The sequence below is a fragment of the Salmo salar genome, chromosome ssa01, assembly GCF_905237065.1.
Source record: "Salmo salar chromosome ssa01, Ssal_v3.1, whole genome shotgun sequence".
NCBI lineage: Eukaryota > Metazoa > Chordata > Actinopteri > Salmoniformes > Salmonidae > Salmo > Salmo salar.
Window position 1 is genome coordinate 162,924,363 of NC_059442.1, and position 24,044 is coordinate 162,948,406.

The window sequence follows — 24,044 nt, forward strand, 5'->3', positions numbered from 1 at the left end:
AGCTGTCTGCTAGACAGGACAGGAAAGGAGAGCAGCTGTCTGTTAGACAGGACAGGAAAGGAGAGCAGCTGTCTGTTAGACAGGACAGGAAAGGAGAGCAGCTGTCTGTTAGACAGGACAGGACAGGAGAGCAGCTGTCTGTTAGACAGGACAGGACAGGAGAGCAGCTGTCTGCTAGACAGGACAGGAAAGGAGAGCAGCTGTCTGTTAGACAGGACAGGAAAGGAGAGCAGCTGTCTGTTAGACAGGACAGGACAGGAGAGCAGCTGTCTGTTAGACAGGACAGGAAAGGAGAGCAGCTGTCTGCTAGACAGGACAGGAAAGGAGAGCAGCTGTCTGCTAGACAGGACAGGAAAGGAGAGCAGCTGTCTGTTAGACAGGACAGGAGAGCAGCTGTCTGTTAGACAGGACAGGAGAGCAGCTGTCTGTTAGACAGGACAGGAAAGGAGAGCAGCTGTCTGCTAGACAGGACAGGAAAGGAGAGCAGCTGTCTGCTAGACAGGACAGGAAAGGAGAGCAGCTGTCTGTTAGACAGGACAGGAGAGCAGCTGTCTGTTAGACAGGACAGGAGAGCAGCTGTCTGTTAGACAGGACAGGAGAGCAGCTGTCTGTTAGACAGGACAGGACAAGAGAGAACATTTTAAACACATTATAGGTCACCATGCATTTCTACAGTCTCTTTAGACCGGCAGTATGTAACTCTCTCCGAACGTATCCTTTCGGCTTGGTGGCTGTTGGCGGTGTCCCGCCTGAACAACAACCAAGCTATGGGAAACACTGCTACATCCTAAGGTCACCTGTCTATGTAATGTGGGTTGAGGATCACTGTGCTTTGGGGACGACTGCATGGCGCTTGTTCTTTTCCAACTAGAAGGATCCTTGATCACATGTGCTTTTTCCCCACTGTTCTCCTGGCACTATGAAATCTGACTCGAGAGCCACTGTGGAGCAACTGACGTTACGCACGTAGATGCATGCGTGCACAAGTACACACACGTGAGCGCATACACGCACACGCACGCAAACACACACCCACAAACACACACACACACACACTCTTGATAGGAAAACAGTGGTGATTAGCATAGAGAGTTTGACATTTAAAATTGTCTTAGGTAGTTATCAACATAAATCTGAGTCAGGACAAATACCATGCCATACTACTAGAAGACAGAAAAGACGAGGAAAGAAGAGGAGAAGAGACCAGAAGATAATGAGAAAAAGAGGAAGAGACCAGAAGATAATGAGAAAAAGAGGAGGAGACCTGAAGATAATGAGAAAAAGAGGAGACCAGAAGATAATGAGAAAAAGAGGAGGAGACCTGAAGATAATGAGAAAAAGAGGAGGAGACCTGAAGATAATGAGAAAAAGAGGAGACCAGAAGATAATGAGAAAAAGAGGAGGAGACCTGAAGATAATGAGAGAAAGAGGAGGAGACCAGAAGATAATGAGAGAAAGAGGAAGAGACCAGAAGACAATGAGAGAAAGAGGAGGAGACCAGAAGATAATGAGAGAAAGAGGAGACCAGAAGATAATGAGAGAAAGAGACCAGAAGATAATGAGAGAAAGAGGAGGAGACCAGAAGATAATCAGAGAAAGAGGAGGAGACCTGAAGATAATGAGAGGAAGAGGACAAGGGACCAGAAGATAATGAGAGAAAGAGGAGGAGACCAGAAGATAATGAGAGAAAGAGGAGGAGACCTGAAGATAATGAGAGGAAGAGGAGAAGGGACCAGAAGATAATGAGAGAAAGAGGAGGAGACCAGAAGATAATGAGAGAAAGAGGAGAAAGACTAACTTTACCAGATTGAGATTCCATCTGTATTCCGCAGAGAACTCGTAGAGCGCGAGCGTGGCTTCATCACAATACTCATGGTCATATGTTGACCTCCTCCCTCCTTCTGACTGCCCTGTATGATCCCTCGTTCTTTCTAGTCCGCCACTGGACCCAGGTCTGTGTTAATCCCTCCTTGGGCTATAGGGTCGGCATGACATAGCCTGGGAACTGTGGGCTTTAGCTCAGCGGGTTAATGCACTCCAGGCGTAAGCCCACTTCACTCTCAAACTGTAGGACTGGCTAGCTGCTCAAACTAGCTCTGCTTTGATCACTCAATCTCTCCGTCTCTCGTGCACTGTCTCTCTCACTCTACTTCTCTTCTGACTGTCACACACACCCCCTCCCACTATTGGCCTCTCCCTCCCTCTATCGGTCTCTCCCTCCCTCTATCGGTCTCTCTCTCCCTCCCTCTATCGGTCTCTCCCTCCTCCCTTTCTTACAATCTCTCCCTCGCTAACTACGTTACTATTGGTCTGCTTCTCTCTGTCTGGCTTGTCATCCCTCTCTCTCTCTCTCTCTCTCTCTCTCTCTCTACTTGTCTCTGCTCCTCTCTGCTCTCCTGGCTGGATGTGTGGAGAGTAGGAGCTCCCTAAGGGCCCTGTCTGTCTCTGTGTGTGGCCTAAGGTGTGTGTGTGTGTGTGTGTGTGTGTGTGTGTGTGGCCTAAGGTGTGTGTGTGTGTGTGTGTTCATGCAAGCTGGTGTCACAAAGTGTCACACGAAACACACACACGCAAACACACACGCAAACACACACGCAAACACACACACACACACACACACACACACACACACACTCTACCAGTCTGGTTGCTCTACATGCCATTTAACACTCTGCGTCTGAGTGTCAAATGGAACCATATTCCCTAGATAGTGCACTACTTTTAAACAGGGCACAAAAACATAGTGCACTACTTTTAAACAGGGCCAAAAATCATAGTGCACTACTTTTAAACAGGGCCAAAAATCATAGTGCACTACTTTTAAACAGGGCCAAAAAACATAGTGCACTAATTTTAAACAGGGCCCATAACTCTCTACGTAGGGAAAAGCCTACGTGCCATGTTACCACTACAGTTAATACAGCACCACCTGCCAAGTTGTGTCCCCAAATATCTCTGGCTTGTTTTAGATTCAAGCACCCTGTTGACAGATTTGTAGTGGGGTTAATAATAAAGAAGAAATGTTTAACTGACTGTCATTTTCATCTAAGTAGCTTAGAGAGAGAGAGAGAGAGTGAAAGAGAGAGAAAAAAAAAGAAGACAAACAAAAAGAGAGCGAAAAAGAGAGCGTGAAAGAGAGAGAGGACAACAGAGAGTGAAAGAGAGAGAGCAAAAGAAAGAGAAAGAGAGAGTGAAAGAAAGAGAAAGAGAGAGCGAAAGAGTGAAAGTGAAAGAGAGAAAAAAAGGGAGAGAACAAAGAGAGAGAGAGAGAGAACAAAGAGAGAGAGAACAAAGAGAGAGAGAGAGAAAGAGAGAGAGAAAGAAAGAGAGAGAACAAAGACAGAGACAACAAAGAGAGAGAGAGAACAAAGACAGAGAGAACAAAGAGAGAGAGAGAGAAAGAGAGAAAGAAAGAGAGAGAACAAAGACAGAGACAACAAAGAGAGAGAGAAAGCAAGAGAGAGAACAAAGAGAGTGAAAGAGAGAGAGAAATAAAAAAGAGAGAAAGAGAACAAAGAGAGTGAAAGAGAGAGAGAAATAAAAAAGAGAGAAAGAGAACAAAGAGAGTGAAAGAGAGAGAGAAATAAAAAAGAGAGAAAGAGAAAGAGAAAAAGAGAGAAAAAAGAGAGAGAAAGAGAGAGAACAGAGAGAAAGAAAGAGAAAAGAGAGAGAGAAAAAAGAGAAAGAGAACAGAGAGAGTGAAAGAGAGAGAGAGAACAGAGAGAAAGAAAGAGAGAGAGAGAGAGCGAAAGAGAGAGACAGGGAGAGACAGGGAGAGAGACTTTTGACTTGTTGTCTTTCTTTACTGAAACATTCTCATTTCATTTAACCTGTTGTGGTATAGGGGGCAGTATTTTCACGGCCGGATAAAAAACGTACCCGATTTAATCTGGTTACTACTCCTGCCCAGAAACTAGAATATGCATATAATTAGTAGATTTGGATAGAAAACACTCTAAAGTTTCTAAAACTGTTTGAATGGTGTCTGTGAGTATAACAGAACTCATATGGCAGGCAAAAACCTGAGACGATTTTTCTTTCAGCCTTTGAATGAATACAACGTTGCCCGGTTGGAATATTATCGCTATTTTACAAGAAAAGTAGCATACAAATGTATTTTAAACAGCGTTTGACATGCTTCTAAGTACGGTAATGGAATATTTAGAATTTTTTTGTCACGAAATGCGCTCGCGCGTCACCGTTTGGATAGTTACCTGAACACATGAACAAAACGGAGGTATTTGGATATAACTATGGATTATTTGGAACCAAAACAACATTTGTTGTTGAAGTAGAAGTCCTAGGAGTGCATTCTGACGAAGAACAGCAAAGATAATACAATTTTTCTAATAGTAATTCTGAGTTTAGTGAGCCCCGAAGTTGGCGGGTGTCTGAATAGCTAGCCTGTGATGGCTGAGCTATGTACTCAGAATATTGCAAAACGTGCTTTCGCCGAAAAAAGCTATTTTAAAATCTGAAATAGCGATTGCATAAAGGAGTTCTGTATCTATAATTCTTAAAATAATTGTTATGTATTTTGTCAACGTTTATGATGAGTAATTTAGTAACCGCTAGCGGAACGTCTAGATGCAAGAGGTTAACGGCATCTGCCTGAAAACCTGCCGACAGTACACGAAAACCACTAGCAAACTTACCAAAACGACTCAGCTCTTTCCTGATTTGATCATCTGTATTAAACGGAGGCAAATTTGCAACAACCACTCTTGTCAAAGGGGTAGAGAGAGGTGAAACTGGCACCAACACATCCCTTACAAATATTCCGCTAGCAATTAGCCTACCAACCAAATTTGCTCTTTTCATGAACACAACCACAGCTTTGTTCATTCTAGAAGCAGAATGTATAAATTCAGGTCCTACCTGTTGACCGACCGCGAGCAGAACCTCCTCCACCTTAACTCCATTCTCAGGAACACACCTGAATCCATGCCGTATCGACAGCGTCTCCTCCGCGCTAGGCTGAGAAGCCATCACGCACACCACACCTTCCAAACCCCAGGAAACTTACTCTGTCCTCTTCCACCCTAACTTTGAAAAAACTGGGGATACCGCTAAAACAAATATTGCATTAACCCTCCACCATAGAAAAATAAAATTGAAAGAAAAGACCAAGAAAAGAATCAAGAAAGTTAGTTAGGACAGAGCCCTCCACACCAAACACTCAAACTCCAAAAAACTCCCAGCATGCACTGCAAGACAGAGAGAGAGAAAGAAAGAAAGAAAGAAAGAAAGAAAGAAAGAAAGAAAGAGAAAAAGAGAGAGAAAGAGAGAAAAAAGAGAGCGAGAGAGAGAAAGCAAAAGAGAGAGGGAGAGAGATAGCGAAAGAGAGAGAGAGATAGCGAAAGAGAGAAAGCGTGAGAGAAAGCGAAAGAGAGAGATAACAAAAGAGAGAGAGATAGCAAGAGAGAGAGATAGCAAAAGAGTGAGAGAGATAGTGAAAGAGAGAGAGAGCAAAAGAGAGAGATAGCAAAAGAGAGAGAAAGAGAGATAGCGAAAGAGAGAGAGAAAGAAATTGAGAAAGAGATTGAGAGAAAGAGAAAAAGAAAGAGAAAGAAAGAGAGGGAGAGATTGAAAGAGTAAGAGAGAGAAAGAAAAGAAAGAGCGTGAGAGAGAAAGAGAGAAAGCAAGAGAGAGAGAGAACAAAGAGAGAACAAAGTGAGAAAGAGAGAGATAGCGAAAGAGAGTAGAGAGATAGCAAAAGAGAGAGAGACAACAAAAGAGAGAGGGAGATATAGCGAGAGAGAGAGAGATAGCGAAAGAGAGAGAGAGAGAAATTGAGAAAGAGATCAAGAGAACGAGAGAGAAAGAGAGAGAGGGAGAGATTGAGAGAGTAAGAGAGAGAGAAAATGGGAAAGAGAAAGAAAAACAGAGTGTGAGAGACAAAGAGAGAGAGTGAGATAGAAAGCGAGAGAGAGAAAGAGAGAGAATGAAAGAGAGCGAGAAAGAACAATATGAATATGTCATTGAACCAATTGCACTTTATGGCAGCAAGGTGTGGGGTCCACTTGCAAAACAAGATTTCATCAAATGGGACAAACACCCCATTGAAACCCTGCATGCAGAGTTCTGTAAGATTCTGCTACATGTCCAGAGGAAAACTACAAATAATGCATGCAGGGCAGAATTAGGCCAATATCCACTAATAATAAAAACTCAAAAAAGAGCAATTAAGTTTTGGAAACATCTAAAATACAGTGACCCCCTGTCATACCCTGACCTTAGAGAGCCTTTTTTATTCTCTATTTTGTTAGGTCAGGGTGTGACTTGGGTGGGCATATCTATGTTTCTATTTCTTTGTTGGCCTAGTATGGTTCCCAATCAGAGGCAGCTGTTTATCGTTGTCTCTGATTGTGGATCATACTTAGGCAGCCCTTTTTCCCACCTGTGATTGTGGGATCTTGTTTGTGTGTGTGTAGTTGCTTTCTGCACTGCATGTAGCTTTACGTTCGTTTTCGTATTTTGTTGTTTTTCCCGGTGTCATTGTTAATAAAAGAAAATGTACGCACCTTAGTCTCATTCCAACAATGGACGTAATACCCCCTCTCATATCATTACCAAGCCCTGCAATGCCAAGAGCTGAGCAAAGAAAAGAGTCCCCTCATCCAGCTGGTACTGGGGCTAAGTTCACAAACCTGTTCTAGTAACACACTGAAGCCTCAGGACCAGAACATCTAATCAATCAGAATAAACCAAATTACAACACAGTCAAAACAAAACTACATTGCTTATTGGGAAACACAAGCACAAACACAAAGCAAAATGCAGTGCTATCTGGCCCTAAATTGACAGTACACCGTGGCTAAATGTTTGACCATGGTTACTGATCAAAACCTTAGAAAAACCTTCACAAAGTACATACTCAGTGAGCACAGCCTTGCCATTGAGAAGGGTAGACACAGGAAAACCTGGCTCCCTGTAGAGGAAAGGCTGTGCAACCACTGCACAACAGCAGAACCTGAGACAGAGCTGCATTTCCTGACAAAATGTCAAAAATATAAAACAATTAGAGAGTGTCATTTTCCCAAATTTGAAACCCTTATTCAAGGTTTCAAAGACCTCTCTGATGAGAGTAGGCTACCCGTCCTGTTGAGGGAGGACGCAGAGAGCTGTGGGTTGGCAGCGCACTACATTGCTGCCTGCCATAAGTTGAGTGACAGTGTCTGACAGACCAATAAACCTGCACATGTACTCTACTGTATGCTTATTGTTATTGGTCAATGTATGGTTATTTTGTTGTTACTGTTGTCCCGTTGACAATTTTGATTCTCTTTTTATTTATAAAAAAAATATATATATATATATATATATTTTTTTTAAATATATATATTGTAAATATCCAAAATAGGCTTTGGCAATATGTACATTGTTACCTCATGCCAATAAAGCGAATTTAATTGAATTGAACAAAGAGAGAGAACAAAGACAGAGACAACAAAGAGAGAGAGAAAGCGGGAGAGAGAGAACAAAGAGAGAGAGAGTGAAAGAGAGAGAGAAATAAAGAGAGAGAGTGAAAGAGAGAGAGAAATAAAGAAAGAGAGAGAAAGAGAGAAAGAAAGAAAGAAAGAAAGGAAGAGAAAAATACAGGATAAAGAGAGAGAGAAAGAGAGAGAGAAAGAGAGAGAAAAGAGAGAGAGAAAAGAAGAGAAAGAGAACAGAGAGAGAGCGAAAGAGAGAGAGAGTGAAAGAGAGAGCGAGAGAGAAGAAAGAGAGAGAGAAATAAAGAGAAAAAAGAGAGAGAGAGAGAAAAAAAGAGAGGAAGAAAGAGACAGAAAAGAGAAAGAGAGCGAAAGAGAGAGAGAGAGCGAGAGAGAGAGAAAAAAGAGAAAGAAAGAGAGAGAGAAAGAAAGAAAGAGAGAGAGAAAAGAGAGCGAGAAAGAGAGAAATAGCGAAAGAAAGAGAGAGAGAAATTGAGAAAGAGATCGAGAGAAAGAAAGAGAGATTGAGAGAGTAAAAGAGAGAGAAAATGAGAGAGAAAGAAAAGCGAGAGAGAAAGAGAGAGAAATAAAGAGAGAGAGCAATAAAGAGAGAGAGAGAAAGAGAGAGAAAAAGAGAGAGAGAAAAGAGAGAAAGACAAAAAAGAGAAAGAAAACAGAGAGAGCGAAAGAGAGAGGAAGAAAGAGAGAGAGAAAAGAGAAAGAGAGAGAAAGAAAGAGAAAAAAGAGATAGAAAGAGAGATAAAAAGAAGAAAGCGAGAGAGAGAGATAGCGAAAGAGAGAGATAGCAAAAGAGAGAGGGAGAGATAGCAAAAGAGAGAGAGCGAGAGAAATAGCGAGAGAGAAAAAGAGAGATATAGAGAAAGAGAGAGGGAGAGATAGCAAAAGAGAGATAGCAAGAGAGATAGCAAGAGAGAGAGAGCAAAAGAGAGAGAGAGAGATAGCAAAAGAGAAAGAGAGAGCGAAAGAGAGAGACATTGAGAGAAAGAAAACGAAAAGAGAGAGTGAGAGAGAAAGAGACAGTGAGAGACAGTGAGAGAGAAAGAGAGAGAAAAGAGAGAGAGAACAAAGAGAGAGAACAAAGTGAGAAAGAGAGAGAGATCGTGAAAGAGAGTAGACAGATAGCAAAAGAGAGAGACAGCAAAAGAGAGAGAGATAGCGAAAGAGAGAGAGAGAAATTGAGAAAGAGATTGAGAGAAAGAGAGAGAAAGAAAGAGGGAGAGATTGAGAGTAAGAGAGAGAGAAAATGAGAGAGAGAGAAAGAAAAGAGAGAGTGAGAGAGAAAGAGAGAACAAATAGAGAGAAAAAAGTGAGAAAGAGAGAGAGATAGCGAAAGAGAGAGTGTGAAAGAGATAGCGAAAGAGAGATAGCGAAAGAGAGAGCGTGAAAGAGATAGAGCGAAAGAGAGAGAGCGAAAGAGAGCGAAAGAGATAGCGAAAGAGAGAGAGAGCGAAAGGGAGAGAGAGCAAAAGAGATAGCGAAAGAGCGATAGAGAGCAAAAGAGAGAGATAAATAAAGAAAGAGAAAGAGAGAAATAAAGAAAGTGAGAGAGAGAACAAAGAGAGAGAGAGAGAGAAAGAAAGAAATAAAGAGAGAGAGAACAGAGAGAGAGATAAAGAGATATACAGACAACAAATTCCAATTGGCTATACTAAAACTCTTTATTAACATCATCTTCCCCAATATTTGGAACTAAGGACTGATCACCTCAATCCACAAAAGTGGAGACAAATTTGACCCCAATAACTACCGTGGGATATGCATCAACAGCAACCTTGGGAAAATCCTCTGCATTATCATTAACAGCAGACTCGTACATTTCCTCAGTATTAACAATGTACTGAGAAAATGTCAAATTGGCTTTTTACCAAATTGTCGTATGACAGACCACGTATTCACCCTGCACACCCTAATTGACAAACAAACAAACCAAAACAAAGGCAAAGTCTTTTCATGCTTTGTTGATTTAAAAAAAAGCCTTCGACTCAATTTGGCATGAGGGTCTTCTATACAAATTGATGGAAAGTGGTATTGGTGGAAAAACATATGACATTATAAAATCCATGTACACAAACAAGTGTGCGGTTAAAATAGGCCAAAAACACACACATTTCTTCCCACAGGGCCGTGGGGTGAGACAGGGATGCAGCTTAAGCCCCACCCTCTTCAACACATACATCAAGTAATTGGCGAGGGCACTAGGAAAGTCTGCAGCACCCGGAATCTGAAGTCAAATGTCTACTGTTTGCTAATTATCTGGTACTTCTGTCACCAACCAAGGAGGGCCTACAGCAGCACCTAGGTCTTCTGCACAGATTCTGCCAGACCTGGGCCCTGACAGTAAATCTCAGTAAGACCAAAATAACGGTGTCCCAAAAAAGGTCCAGTCGCCAGGACCACAAATACAAATTCCATCTAGACACCGTTGCCCTAGAGCACACAAAAAACTATACATACCTTGGCCAAAACATCAGCGCCACAGGTAACTTCCAAAGCTGTGAACGATCTGAGAGACAAGGCAAGAAGGGCATCTATGCCATCAAAAGGAACATAAAATTCGACATACCAATTAGGATCTGGCTAAAAATACTTGAATCAGTTATCCTCTCTGGGATAGGGGGCAGTATTTTCACGTCCGGATGAAAAGCGTGCCCAAAGTAAACTGCCTGTTACTCAGGCCCAGAAGCTAGGATATGCATATAATTAGTAGATTTGGATAGAAAACACTCTGACATTTCTAAAACTGTTAGAATGTCTGTGAGTATAACAGAATTGATTTGGCAGGCGAAACCCTGAGCACAATCCATCCAGGGAAATTTGTTTTTGAGGTCATTGTGTTTTCCAATGACTTCCTATGGGAGACCTGATTTATTAGGGCACAGATTGCAGTTCCTATGGCTTCCACTAGATGTCAACAGTCTTAGAAATTGTTCGATGTTTTTCTTTTGAGAAATGAAGAAGTAGGGCTGTTCTTTGTAGGTGTCTCTCTGAAGGGCTTTAGTCTTTTGTTGCGCGTGAACTGGAGCGCGCTTCAGGTTGTTTTCTATCCGGTATTAGAAACAGTTTATTCCGTCTTAAATTTGATAATTTATTTACATTTTAGGATACCTGAGGTTGGATTAGGAACGTTGTTTGAAATGTTTGGACCAAGTTTACAGGTAACTTATTAGATATTTTGTAGTCATGTTGGAGCCGGTGTATTTCTGAATCAAACGCGCCAAATAAATGGACATTTTGGGGATATAAAGAAGGAATTTATCGAACAAAACGACCATTCATTGTGTCACTGAGACATCTGAGATTGCAAAAAGAAGATGTTCAAAGGTAAGGCATTTATTATATGGCTATTTCTGACTTTTGTGTCACACCTGCCTGGTTGAAAAATGATTTTCATGTATGCGGGGTGCTGTCCTCAGATAATCGCATGGTGTGCTTTCGCCGTAAAGCCTTTTTGAAATCTGACACAGCGGCTGGATTAACAAGAAGTTAAGCTTTATTTTGATGTATTACACTTATATTTTCGTGAATGTTGAATATTGATATTTCTGTAGTTTGAATTTGGTGCGGTGCAATTTCACGTGGATGTTGTCAAATCAATCCCGCTAACGGGATTCGCGCTTAGGGATCCCTAAGAACCTTACAAGGGTCTGTGGGATGTTAGCGTCCCACCTGGCCAACATCCAGTGAAATTGCAGAGCGCCAAATTCAAAAACAGAAATACTCATTATAAAAATTCATGAAACATACAAGTGTTATACATCGGTTTAAAGATACACTTCTTGTTAATCCAACCACGGTGTCAGATTTCAAAAAGGCTTTAAGGCGAAAGCATACCATGCGATTATCTGAGAACAGCGCCCAGCAGACAAATCATTACAAACAGTAACCAGCCAAGTAGAAGAGTTACACAATTCAGAAATAGTGATCAAATTAATCACTTACCTTTGATGATCTTCATATCGGTGCACTCACAAAAATCCCATTTACTCAATAAATGTTTGTTTTGTTTGATGGAGTCCCTGTTTATATCCAAAAACCTCAGTTTTGTGCGCACGTTTTCTTCAGTAATCCACAGGCTCAAACGCGGTCACAACAGCCAGGCGAAAAATCCAAATAGTATCCGTAAAGTTCGTAGAAACATGTCAAACGATTTTATAATCAATCCTAAGGTTGTTTTTAGACTAAATAATCGATAATATTTCAACCGGACAATAACGTTGTCAATATAAAAGGTAAACAAGAAAGGCACGCTCTCGGTCGTGCGCATGAAAAAAGCTCTGTGACACTGTAGGGTCCAGTCATTCAGACTGGTCTTACTCCCTCATTTTCAGAATACAAGCCTAAAACAATTTCTAAAGACTGTTGACATCTAGTGGAAGGCATAGGAAGTGCAATTTGAGTCCTAAGTCAATGGATACTGTAAAGGCATTCAAGGGCCTCCCTGTGGCGCGGTTGGTAGAGCATGGTGTGTGCAACGCCAGGGTTGTGGGTTCGATTCCCACGGGGGGCCAGTACAATTATTTTTATTTTTTTAAATGCATGAAATGAAATGTATGTACTTCACTATTGTAAGTCGCTCTGGATAAGAGCATCTGCTAAATGACTAAAAATGTAAACATGTTTAAAAAGAAATCAATAGAAAACTACAAAAATAAAAAAATCCCACTTCCTGGATGGATTTCTCAGGTTGTCGCCTGCCATATCAGTTCTGTTATATTCACAGGCATTATTTTAACAGTTTTGGAAACTTTAGAGTGTTTTCTATCCAAATCTACCAATTATATGCATATCCTAGCTTCTGGGCCTGAGTAGCAGGCAGTTTACTTTGGGCACGCTTTTCATCCGGAGGTGAAAATAGTTCAATTCTACAACCACCTAAAAGGAAGCGATTCCCAAACCTTCCATATCAAAGCCATCACCTACAGAGAGATGAACCTGGAGTAGAGTCCCCTAAGCAAGCTGGTCCTGGGGCTCTGTTCACAAACACAAATACACCCCACCAAGCTCCAGGACAGCAACACAATTAGACCCAAACAAATCATGAGAAAACAAAAAGATAATTACTTGACACATTGGAAAGAATTAACAAAAAACAGAGTAAACTAGAATGCTATTTGGCCCTAAACAGAGATTACACAGTGTCAGAATACCTGACCTCTGTGACTGACCCAAACTTAAAGAAAGCTTTGACTATGTACAGACTCAGTGAGCATAGCCTTGCTATTGAGAAAGGCCGCCGTAGGCAGACATGGCTCTCAAGAGAAGATCGGCTATGTGCACACTGCACACAAAATGAGGAGGAAACTGAGTTGCACTTCCTAATCTCCTGCCAAATGTATGACCATATTAGAGACACATATCCACAAAGAATTCGAAAACAAACCGATTTTGATAAACTCCCATATCTACTGAGTGAAATACCACAGTGTGCCATCACAGCAGCAAGATTTGTGACCTGTTGCCACGAGAAAAGGTCAACCAGTGAAGAACAAACACCACTATAAATACAACCCATATTTATGCTTATTTATTTCCTTTTTGTACTTTAACCATTTTCACATCGTTACAACACTGTATATATACATACTATGACATTTGTAATGTCTTTATTCTTTTGGAACTTCTGTGAGTGTAATGTTTACTGTTCGTTTTTATTGTTTATTTCACTTTTGTATATTATCTACTTCACTTGCTTTGAAAATGTTAACATATGTTTCCCTTGCTAATAAAACCCCTTGAATTGAATTGAATTGAGAGAGAGAACAAAGAGAGAGAGAAAAAGAGAGAGAGAGAGCGAAAGAGAGAGAACAAAGAGAGAGAGAACGAGAGAGAGCGATAGAAAGAAACGAAGAGAGAGAGAGAGAGACAAAGAGAGAGAGAGAACAAAGAGAGAGAGAGAACAAAGAGAGAGAGAGAACAAAGAGAGCGAGAGAAAGAGAGAGAGAACAAAGAGAGAGAGAGAACAAAGAGAGAGAGAGAAAGAGAGAGAACAAAGAGAGCGAGAGAAAGATAAATAAAGAGAGCGAGAAAACAATGAGAGAGAAAGAGAGAACGAAAGAGAGAGAGAACAAAGAGAGAGAGAACAGAGAGAGAAAGAGCGAGAGAACAAAGAGAGAGAGAGATTACCAAGCCCTGCAATGCCATTACCAAGCCCTGCAATACCAAGAGCTGAGCAAAGTAAAGAGTCCCCTCATCCAGCTGGTCCTGGGGCTAAGTTCACAAACCTGTTCTACTAACACACTGTAACCTCAGAACCAGAACATCCAACCAATCAGAATAAACCAAATTACAACACAGTCAAAACAAAACTACATTGCTTATTGGGAAACACAAGCACAAGCACAAAAAAAATGCAGTGCTATCTGGCCCTAAATTGACAGTACACCGTGGCTAAATGTTTGACCATGGTTACTGATCAAAACCTTAGAAAACCCTTTACAAAGTACAGGCTCAGTGAGCACAGCCTTGCCATTGAGAAGGGTAGACACAGGAAAACCTGGCTCCCTGTAGAGGAAAGGCTGTGCAACCACTGCACAACAGCAGAACCTGAGACAGAGCTGCATTTCCTGACAAAATGTCAAAAATATAAAACAATTAGAGAGTGTCATTTCCCCAAGTTTGAAACCCTTATTCAAGGTTTCAAAGACCTCTCTGATGAGAGTAGGCTACCCGTCCTCTTGGGGGAGGACGCAGAGAGCTGTGGGTTGGCAGCGCACTACATTGCTGCCTGCCATAAGTTGAGTGACAGTGTCTGACAGACCAATCAACCTGCACATTTCCTCTACTGTATGCTTATTGTTATCGTTCAATGTATGGTTATTTTGACTCTTGGTTACTGTTGTTACTGTTGTCCCGTTGACAATTTTGATTCTTATTATTTTCATATTGTAAATATCCAAAGTAAGCTTTGGCAATATGTACATTGTTACGTCATGCCAATAAAGAAAATTGAATTGAGAGAGAGAGAGAGAGAGAGAGAGAGAGAAAACAAAGAGAGAGAGAAAGAGAGCGAGAGAAAAGAGAGAAAAAGAGAGAAAGAGAGAGGGAAAGAGAGAGAGAACAAAGAGAGAAAAGAGAGAAAGAGAGAGAAAGAGAGAGGGAAAGAGAGAGGGAACAAAGAGAGAAAGAGAAAGAGAGAGAGAGAGAGAGAAAGAGAGCGAGAGAAAAGAGAGAGAGAGAAAGAGAGAGAGAAAGAGAGCGGGAGAGTGAGAGAAAAAGAGAGAAAAGAGACAGTGAGAGAAAGAGAGAACAAAGAGAGATAGCAAAAGAGAGAGAGCGAAAGAGAGAGAAAGAGAAATAAAGAAAAAGAGAGAGAAAAGAGAGAGTGAGAGATCGAAAGAGAGAGAGAGAAAGAGAGAGAAAAAAGAGAGAAAGAACAGAGAGAAAGCGAGAGATAGCAAAAAAGCGAGATAGATCGAAAGAGAGAGAGATCGAGAAAGGACAGAGATGGTGAAAGAGAGAGAGAAATAAAGAAAGAGAGAGAGAAACAAGAGAGAAAGAGAACAGAGAGAGAAAGAGAGAAAGAGAGAGATAAAGAGAGAAAGTGAGCAAGAAAGAGAGAGAGCGAGAGAGAGAAAGAGAGATAGCAAAAGAGAGAGAGGGAGAGAGAGTAAGAAAGAGAAAAAGAGAGAGAGAAGAAAGAGAGAACAAAGAGACTGAGAGAGAGACAATAACATCTGCATAGTAAATAGTAACTTACTTATTGTTAGTATTATTGTTATTACTATTATTGTTATTAGTATTATTGTTATTTCTATTATTATTGTTGTTTATCATTCCAAATAGTAGTGGTATGGGTAGTAGGGTGATGGTAATGATAGCAGTTTAATGATGGTGGTGGTAGTAATAGTAGTGGTAATGACGATGGTAGTTGTAGTGCTGATGTAATGGTGAAGATGACTGTTATTTAGTTATAAGTTAGTTATAGTTTCATTTGACATGTTTAGCTTTTTATATTAATTAAATTTCTACTATATTGTTGTTATTTTTGTATTTCATTTTGTATTATTTTTTACTACCATATTATATTATTATTTGTTATTGTTTATAATTTTATTACAATGTATATTGTATACATTGTTGCTTTGGCAATATTGACACAATGTTTTTCATGCCAATAAAGCAGCTTGAATTTGAATTTGAGAGAGAACAAAGAGAGAGAGAGAGAGAAAGACAGAGAGAGAAAGAGAGAGAACAAAAAGAGAGAGAGAGAACAAAGAGAGAGAGAGAACAAAGAGAGAGAGAAAGATAGAAAGAGATTGAGAGAAAAGAGAACGTAAGAGAGAGAAAGTGAGACAGAGAGAAAGCGAGAGAGAAAAATAGAAAAAGAGAGAGCGAGAGAAAGAGAGGTTAAAAAAAGAGAGAGAAAAGAGAGAGAGAAAGAGAGAGAGAGAGAGAGAGAGAAAAGAAAGAGAGAGGGAGAGAGAAAAAAGAGAGAGAGAGAAAAAGTGAGAGAGAGAACCAATGCGGTAACCAGCACTCAAACCATAAAAAGAGATTTTTTTTACAAAGGGATGTCAGGTCGGTTGGACAGATCTGCCTTGTGGGTTTGTTGTGAAGCGTAAAGTCTGTTTCCATCCTTTACTATGAGCAGGGGGATGGGTGACTGCATGGGTAACTGTACTGTGTGTCCCTCTGTGACGTGGTACTGTAGAAAGGGTGGCTTTTGTCTGTGGGTCTCGGTTAGAGTGCACACAGTACGTGACTTCAGGGTATAAGATGATGCACTTGATCAACTAATATGCAGTTACTACATGCAATCATTGTATTATATGATATGATTTGAAATATATTTCAAATAAAATATGTAATGTTTCATTAATATCAGGTGTGAATTGGATCATGTACTCCCAGCACAACATGGAATATGTATAATACTCCCAGCATAACATCAAATTATTTCAGAAAGGACAAAATAATTGATAGAAATGCCTAATTTCCTGGAATGTCATACACTCAGAGTGAGGGGACAGTACAGCCTGATACACTCAGAGTGAGGGGACAGTACACCTCTTCTGTTGTGAAATGCACAAAACATGAAAATGAGGCCCTCTTGTGGTAAAATAAGGAAATATATAACTACTTGAAACACTGAATTATGGCATTCTCCCAATGAAGCCTTGAAGACTACAACAGCACAGAATTTAAGCCTCACTCCTAACATGAATCTCAATGTGATCCTAACATTCTCCTGCTCTAGGTCGGCCTAAATGCACCTCTTGCCTACACTAGCTTCAATGTTGGTGCTTGGACATGCTTGGAGTCTTTTTAGTTTTAGGCTATATTCCAAAAAATTTATGAGATGTAAAATGAACATCACATCGTCATATCATCTAGCCTCAGCGGAAGGTAAAAGACGGCTCTGACATCCATAGTATTACAAGGAAAGCCATTGTATTACTCTAAATCAGTGGACACCAACCATTTTATGAGTCAAGATGACTTTCTCAGTCAAAAAGTAAGCGTAGCTCTCCCGCTCAGATGATTATTTTACATGACTTAAAGCTGCAAAATGTCACTTTTTGGGCGAACTGACCAAATTCACATAGAAATGTGCGCTATAGATCTGTCATTATCATTGAAAGCAAGTCTAAGAAGCGGTAGATATGTTCTATGTGCACTATTTCTATGCTTCCCATTCTTAAGTTGATTGTTTTTTACTTTCAGGTTTGTACACCAGCTTCAAACAGCTGAAAATACAATATTTTTGGTTATTGAACATTTATTTCACAGCGGTTAAGATGGTACAATGATTGTCTTCACTATGTATTGCTTGTTTTGTCACATAAACTGAAGTTAGGCAAACTAATAGAATTTTAGCAACTAAGAAATGGCGGAGCGATTTCTGCCTATTGCACCTTTAAGACATTATTGTGAGGTTTGAGAAGGGTGCAATTGTGGCCCACAATTTGGGGCGTGCCTGCAAGTGGGCATTCCTGCACGTCGGCATTCCTGATACTTCTATTGGTCCATTTTTAAGTTAGGACAGGTGGGAGTTGGGGGTGCTCCAATACAGTAGGTGGCGTTAATGCACAATAACACTGGATGCCAGCCGCCAATAAACCCCACATAAGGGGCAAGGACGACAATGGTAGCTAGGTGTACACCGGTAGACAGTGTCCTTCACCCCCACCTGTTGGGAACTGTTTTCCCGCAGTTCTGTTAACGACGGCGAGGGCAGGTGTTCGGGCAGGCAGGAGCGAAGGACAGGCAGGGGTGGGGGTGACACTGTGTGCTAGCTAACTAGCAAGATTGCTAGCACACAGTGTCGTTAACTATAAAACTAGCTAGTACACAGTGTCGTTAACTATAAAACTAGCTAGTACACAGTGTCGTTAACTATAAAGCTAGCTAGTACACAGTGTCGTTAACTATAAAACTAGCTGGTACACAGTGTCGTTAACTATAAAACTAGCTAGCACACAGTGTCGTTAACTATAAAGCTAGTTAGTACACAGTTTCACTAACTATAAAGCTAGCTAGTACACAGTGTTGCCCTAGCCTCCCGTCTGCTGTGCTAGCGGGAGGCCCCGAATTGCAGCTTGCAGTTGCACACTATTGGTTTGGTAAATCATTATGAAACCAGTTCCTCAAATAGTTTCTCACCACAAAATAAAGGAAGTTCCACTGATGAACACTCAATGAGTAAAAACAGCACACTATAGGCGTCCTCTTTATAGCAATATCAGATGTTTTATTCAACTTGAACATATGGCTTACGCCATCAACATGTTTTATGGTGGTTTAGTCTGGGTTCTTTCGTTTTGCACATACTGCAACAATTTACTTTATGCTAAGCAAATGTTTAATTGAAATGTTTCAGGACTTTACGAAGGCCATGCAGTTTATGCTCTCATGATCCTGTGAGCTCTGTTATTCAATCCCAGCATCAATGAAATGGTGGTGGGAAGGATGGAAAGAAAGATGGGTCAGACAATCTTCTCTTTCTCACTATCACGCCACCACATTTATATATACTTCTGCTTTTCGCACTCTCCAAATGAGAACATGTGCTCTTAGCCTCTTACAGTAACTAGATGATTTTGACGTTGTGGCATTTTCAGACAGCTTGCAACAGCTCCGGGTTGGTTAAAGTTTCCAGTTTGAAACAAGCCTAATCTTTCTCTGGAAGTATGACCAATGCCTTCACACTACCATTGAAACCTTTATCACAAAATGCTATCACAAACCATGTAACCACAACTGAGCGCAATACTCATACAGTGCATTCGGAAGGTATTCAGACCCCTTCACTTTTTCCACAATTTGTTACGTTACAGCCTTATTCTAAAATGTATTTTTTTTTTTTAATTTCTCAACCAATCTACATGTAACCGATGTGAAATGGCTAGTTAGTTAGCGGTGGTGCGCGCTAATAGCATTTCAATCAGTGACGTCACTCGCTCTGAGACTTGAAGTAGGGTTTCCCCTTGCGTTGCAAGGGGAAACCGATGGGTAACGATGCTTCGTGGGTGTCAGTTGTTGATGTGTGCAAGGGTCCCTGGTTCGAGCCCAGGTTGGGGCAAAGAGAGGGACGGAACCTACACTGTTACATACACACAATACCCCATAATGACAAAGCGAAAACAGATTTTATAACATTCTGCAAGTGAATTAAAACATAAATAAATGAAATACCTTTATTTACGTAAGCATTCAGACCCTTTGCTATGAGACTTGAAATTGAGCTCAGGTGCATCCTGTTTCCATTGATCATCCTCAAGATGTTTCTACAACTTGATTGGAGTCCATCTGTGGTAAATTCAATTGATTGGACATGAGTTGGAAAGGCACACACCTGTTTAAATAAGGTCCCACAGTTGACAGTGCATGTCAAAGCAAAAACCAAGCCATGTGGTCAAAGGAATTGTCCGCAGAGCTCCGAGACAGGATTGTGTCGAGGCACAGATCTGGGAAAGGGTACCAAAAAATGTCTGCAGCATTGAAGGTCCCCAAGAACACAGTGGCCTCCATCATTCTTAAATGGAAGAAGTTTGGAACCACCAAGACTCTTCCTAGACCTGGCCGCCCGGCCAAACTGAGCAATCGGGGGAGAAGAGCTTTGGTCAGGGAGGTGACCAAGAGCCCTATGGTCACTCTGACAGAGCTCCAGAATTCCTCTGTGGAGATGAGAGAACCTTCCAGAAGGACAACCATCTCTGCAGCACTCCTCCAATCAGGCCTTTATGGTAGAGTGGCCAGACGGAAGCCACTCCTCAGTTAAAGGCACATGGCAGCCCGCTTGGAGTTTGCCAAAAGGCACCTAAAGGATTCTCAGACCATGAGAAACAAGATTCTCTAGTCTGATGAAACCAAGATTAAACTCTTTGGCCTGAATGCCAAGCGTCACGTCTGGTGGAAACCAGGCACCACTCATCACCTGGCCAATACCATCCCTATGGTTAAGCATGGTGGTGGCAGCATCATGCTGTGGGGATGTTTGTCAGCGTCAGGGACTGCGAGAATAGTCAGAATCAAGGGAAAGATGAACAGAGCAAAGTACAGTAAGATTAAGATCCTTGATGAAAACCTGCTCCAGAGCGCTTAGGACCTCAGACTGGGGCGAAGGTTCACCTTCCAACAGGACAACGACCCCAAGCACACATCCAAGACAACCCAGGAGTGGCTTCGGGACAAGTCTTCGGGACAAGCGACGCTCCCCATCCAACCTGACTGAATGCACCGTATATTTGCAGCTCAGTTTTCCCACAATGCATCATCAAACACATGTTTGTACTGTTTGCTCAGTTGGTTGCAGGATGATGCCAACAATGCCATCGAGTTGAGACTTCAATCGCTATCCAGTAGGTACTAGGTAGCACAGCACTACTGCAAGTTGCTCTGGAAAAGACAATCTGATCTGATTGCATCACACAGCCTACAGTATGGTCATTTAGTAGACAATTTAATGCTAAGCAGCTTGGACCGTTTTGTTGGTGGAAAAAGTACTCAATTGTCATACTTGAGTAAAAGTAAAGAAGTTAATAGAAAATGACTCAAGTAAAAGTGAAAGTCACCCAGTAAAATACTACTTGACTAAAAGTCTTAAAGTATTTGGTTTTATGGATGGCACAATTATTCAAGATTTTTTTTACAGATAGTGGGTTTCTTTGTAGTTCTTTCAGAAGTGCATTTGATACTGTATATACAGCAGCATGTCCCACATTAACAGAGTTGACACTTCATTGAGAAATCGTCTGTCTGGTTGCGTGCACTGCATGGACTTCTCAGCCAGGTTTGTTATCAGCACTGAACGGATCATTGACTATGCCAGGTTAACCCCCAACATCAAGGGACACTGTTGTTAAGCCCCTCCATCGGGGGACACTCTGTTGTTAAGCCCCTCCATCGGGGGACACTCTGTTGTTAAGCCCCTCCATCGGGGGACACCCTGTTATTAAGCCCCTCCATCGGGGGACACCCTGTTGTTAAGCCCCTCCATCGGGGGACACTCTGTTGTTAAGCCCCTCCATCGGGGGACACACTGTTGTTAAGCCCCTCCATCAGGGGACACCCTGTTGTTAAGCCCCTCCATCGAGGGACACCCTGTTGTTAAGTTCCTCCATTCCTCCACACACCACAAACAGATCTGGGACCAGGTCCAACCCACTAAGCCAGTGTTTCCCAATCCTGGTCGCGGGGATCCAAATGGGTACACATTAGTTTTTGCCCTCTAGCACTAACACACCCGATTCAACTTATTCAACTAGTCTCATCATCAAGCCTTTGTTTATTTGAATCAGGTGTGTTAGTGGTTGTGCTAGGTGGTAAATCTGTACTCACCCCTTTGGGTCTCCAGGACCAGAACCAGGATTAGAAAACACTGTACTAAGACATTGAACAATCACTGTTAGATATGATCTGCTAATAAACACACTGCAACATCATGTACCATAACCCTCTGTATGGTTCACCTGAATGTCATGAAGTGCTGTAGTAAGCGGTTGTTAGGACAGCGTGTGACCTAAGAGCTCACCTCACTAAGCTGTACAATACCAGAGCTTAGGAAGTGGAGAAGCTGAGAACAGCATTTGACAACAACATGAGGTACATAATCAGAGAAGCTAGGACTGTGTTCTGGCAATGCAAGCTATCGCTAAAACCCCTGTCCCCATCACAACAGCAGTGATATGGGGACTTTCACAAGCAATTTCCACTGTTATGAGAGACAAACACCAGTTTAAGATAACCCACCAAATGTATTGTATTAAAACAAAGAGCACCAAGGAGAGGCAAAGCAACACAATTACACCTGTACAATTTCAGAAGCCTCCCTACTTCTTTACTTGACTCTATTCAACGTATTTGACATGGACAATGCACATGAATCAATACTCCTAAATGTGCCTCCCCAAAAAACATATTGTTTTCCTCTGCAGCCTATAACTGACTAGATCGAGAGTGGAGCACTGTGCGCTTCACAACAAAAACAACCTGGTAACCCCCGGCAACAAGGGGTCCTACCTGTAAGATTTGAGAAAGCGTTTTCGCTTGGTGCCTCGGCCTGAGACCTGGTCAGGGGGCACAGGATTCCAAGGGCACAGTCCAGAGGTCCAGAATGTGTGGTCCAGGGGTTCCATGACAGACCTCAGGGAGGGGACTGGAAGCGACACTGCAGGGGGAGGCTGAGTGTGTGTCAGAATACAAGGCTGCTGAATGACTAATTCTGTTGCATTTCCTGGACAAGCTCGAAAAACGCCTAAAGCTCTCAAAAAAAAATTCTTGCTCTCTCTCTGTCCCTCTCTCTCTACATCTCTCTCTCTGTCTTGCTCTCTCTCTCTCTCTCTTTCTCTCTGTCCCTCTCTCTCTACATCTCTCTCTCTGTCTTGCTCTCTCTCTCTAACCAGACTCTCCTTCTTTTGCCTATGGTGCAAAGGCCCCAGTGCCCTACTTCCTTCATAAGCTCATTAGTGAATGAGCTCCCTGCAGGGCTTGCCTTGGCCTCACTGCCATGTAATGTGGTAGCAGGCAGCAGAGTATACAGCATTAAACTAGGCCTGGCTGTAATGTGGTAGCAGGCAGCAGAGTATACAGCATTAAACTAGGCCTGGCTGTAATGTGGTAGCAGGCAGCAGAGTATATAGCATTAAACTAGGCCTGGCTGTAATGTGGTAGCAGGCAGCAGAGTATACAGCCTTAAACTAGGCCTGGCTGTAATGTGGTAGCAGGCAGCAGAGTATACAGCATTAAACTAGGCCTGGCTGTAATGTGGTAGCAGGCAGCAGAGTATACAGCATTAAACTAGGCCTGGCTGTAATGTGGTAGCAGGCAGCAGAGTATACAGCATTAAACTAGGCCTGGCTGTAATGTGGTAGCATGCAGCAGAGTATACAGCATTAAACTAGGCCTGGCTGTAATGTGGTAGCAGGCAGCAGAGTATACAACATTAAACTAGGCCTGGCTGTAATGTGGTAGCAGGCAGCAGAGTATACAGCCTTAAACTAGGCCTGGCTGTAATGTGGTAGCAGGCAGCAGAGTATACAGCATTAAACTAGGCCTGGCTGTAATGTGGTAGCAGGCAGCAGAGTATACAGCATTAAACTAGGCCTGGCTGTAATGTGGTAGCAGGCAGCAGAGTATACAACATTAAACTAGGCCTGGCTGTAATGTGGTAGCATCAGAGTATACGAGAGATCACCATGATGTTACAATAGCGAGCAAGTTTAGTTATGGGTGGCAAAAGTTGCGTTCTGTGCATGGTTGTGCTCAGTCTTTACAAATCAGTAATCGCATATTGTAGTTGACAGTACGGTAAGGAGCCGGCAAAATCAACTTTTCAATAACATGAACCATTGTAAATGGCACAGTGCTATTTCATGGTATAATCTCTAAATTATCCAGCAGATGACAGTAGTGAGCCACTACCTTAATTACCTGCCTATGTGAGGTTAGTGTGCCACGTCCAAAACTGTTTGTTTGCAATAAACAACCAGTAATAATATGATACCCCGTGTGAAGGACATCAAAGTCAAGCAATAATAAAGTATTTTAAACAGAGATGGTTATTTTCTGTGTATAACATGAACTCTCAAATTGCGATGATTACATGTCGACATGTAGGCTACGGTTTATGGCAGACCCTTTCTGATAACCTCGTAGCCTAACCTCAACTAATCTATGGAAGGCTATAGAACCATCATCAGCATCGGCTAAGGAACTATTTGTGTGCTGTTGTATCTTCCAAGCCAGTTTATGAATTGAAAATTAGGGTTGTCTTTGCTTGCTAACGTTATATGACTTACATCTGCATTCATCCATGCGTGCTGGCAAAATAGCCAATGCAATGCCACCAGCTGAGGCAGGAATATCTAGCTAGCTAGCGCTCCCACTGGCAGGCAGCTTGTGGTCATTCGGTGTTCAAACAAGATAGCAGAAAAACAACGAGACCATAACTGGAACTCAGCTAGCTTGGGGGCTACAGATGGGCTAGCTAACGTTAGCTAGCTAGGTAGTTGGGTGCTACAGATGGGCTAGCTAACGTTAGCTAGCTAGGTAGTTGGAGGCTACAGATGGGCTAGCTAACGTTAGCTAGCTAGGTAGTTGGAGGCTACAGATGGGCTAGCTAACGTTAGCTAGCTAGGTAGTTGGGGACTACAG

The 24,044-nt window shown here is 41.9% G+C and overlaps 1 protein-coding gene across 11 annotated transcripts in view; it reads right to left on the reverse strand.

Annotated features, from left to right (window-relative positions):
* Nucleotides 1-24,044, reverse strand: part of LOC106571288 (cAMP-specific 3',5'-cyclic phosphodiesterase 4D) — a 388,079-nt gene that overhangs the window by 71,737 nt on the left and 292,298 nt on the right. For 2 of the 11 annotated variants that reach the window (XM_014144219.2, XM_045693564.1), the window contains exon 2: nucleotides 21,912-22,072. The exons of 8 other annotated variants lie outside the window; for them this stretch is intronic. In XM_014144219.2, coding sequence (XP_013999694.1) covers nucleotides 21,912-22,027 — 116 coding nt within the window. In that variant the 5' untranslated portion in view covers nucleotides 22,028-22,072. Of the gene's footprint in view, nucleotides 1-1,803; nucleotides 2,162-21,911; nucleotides 22,073-24,044 lie in introns of those variants that run through there. One more of the 11 variants, XM_014144245.2, reaches the window with a different exon arrangement.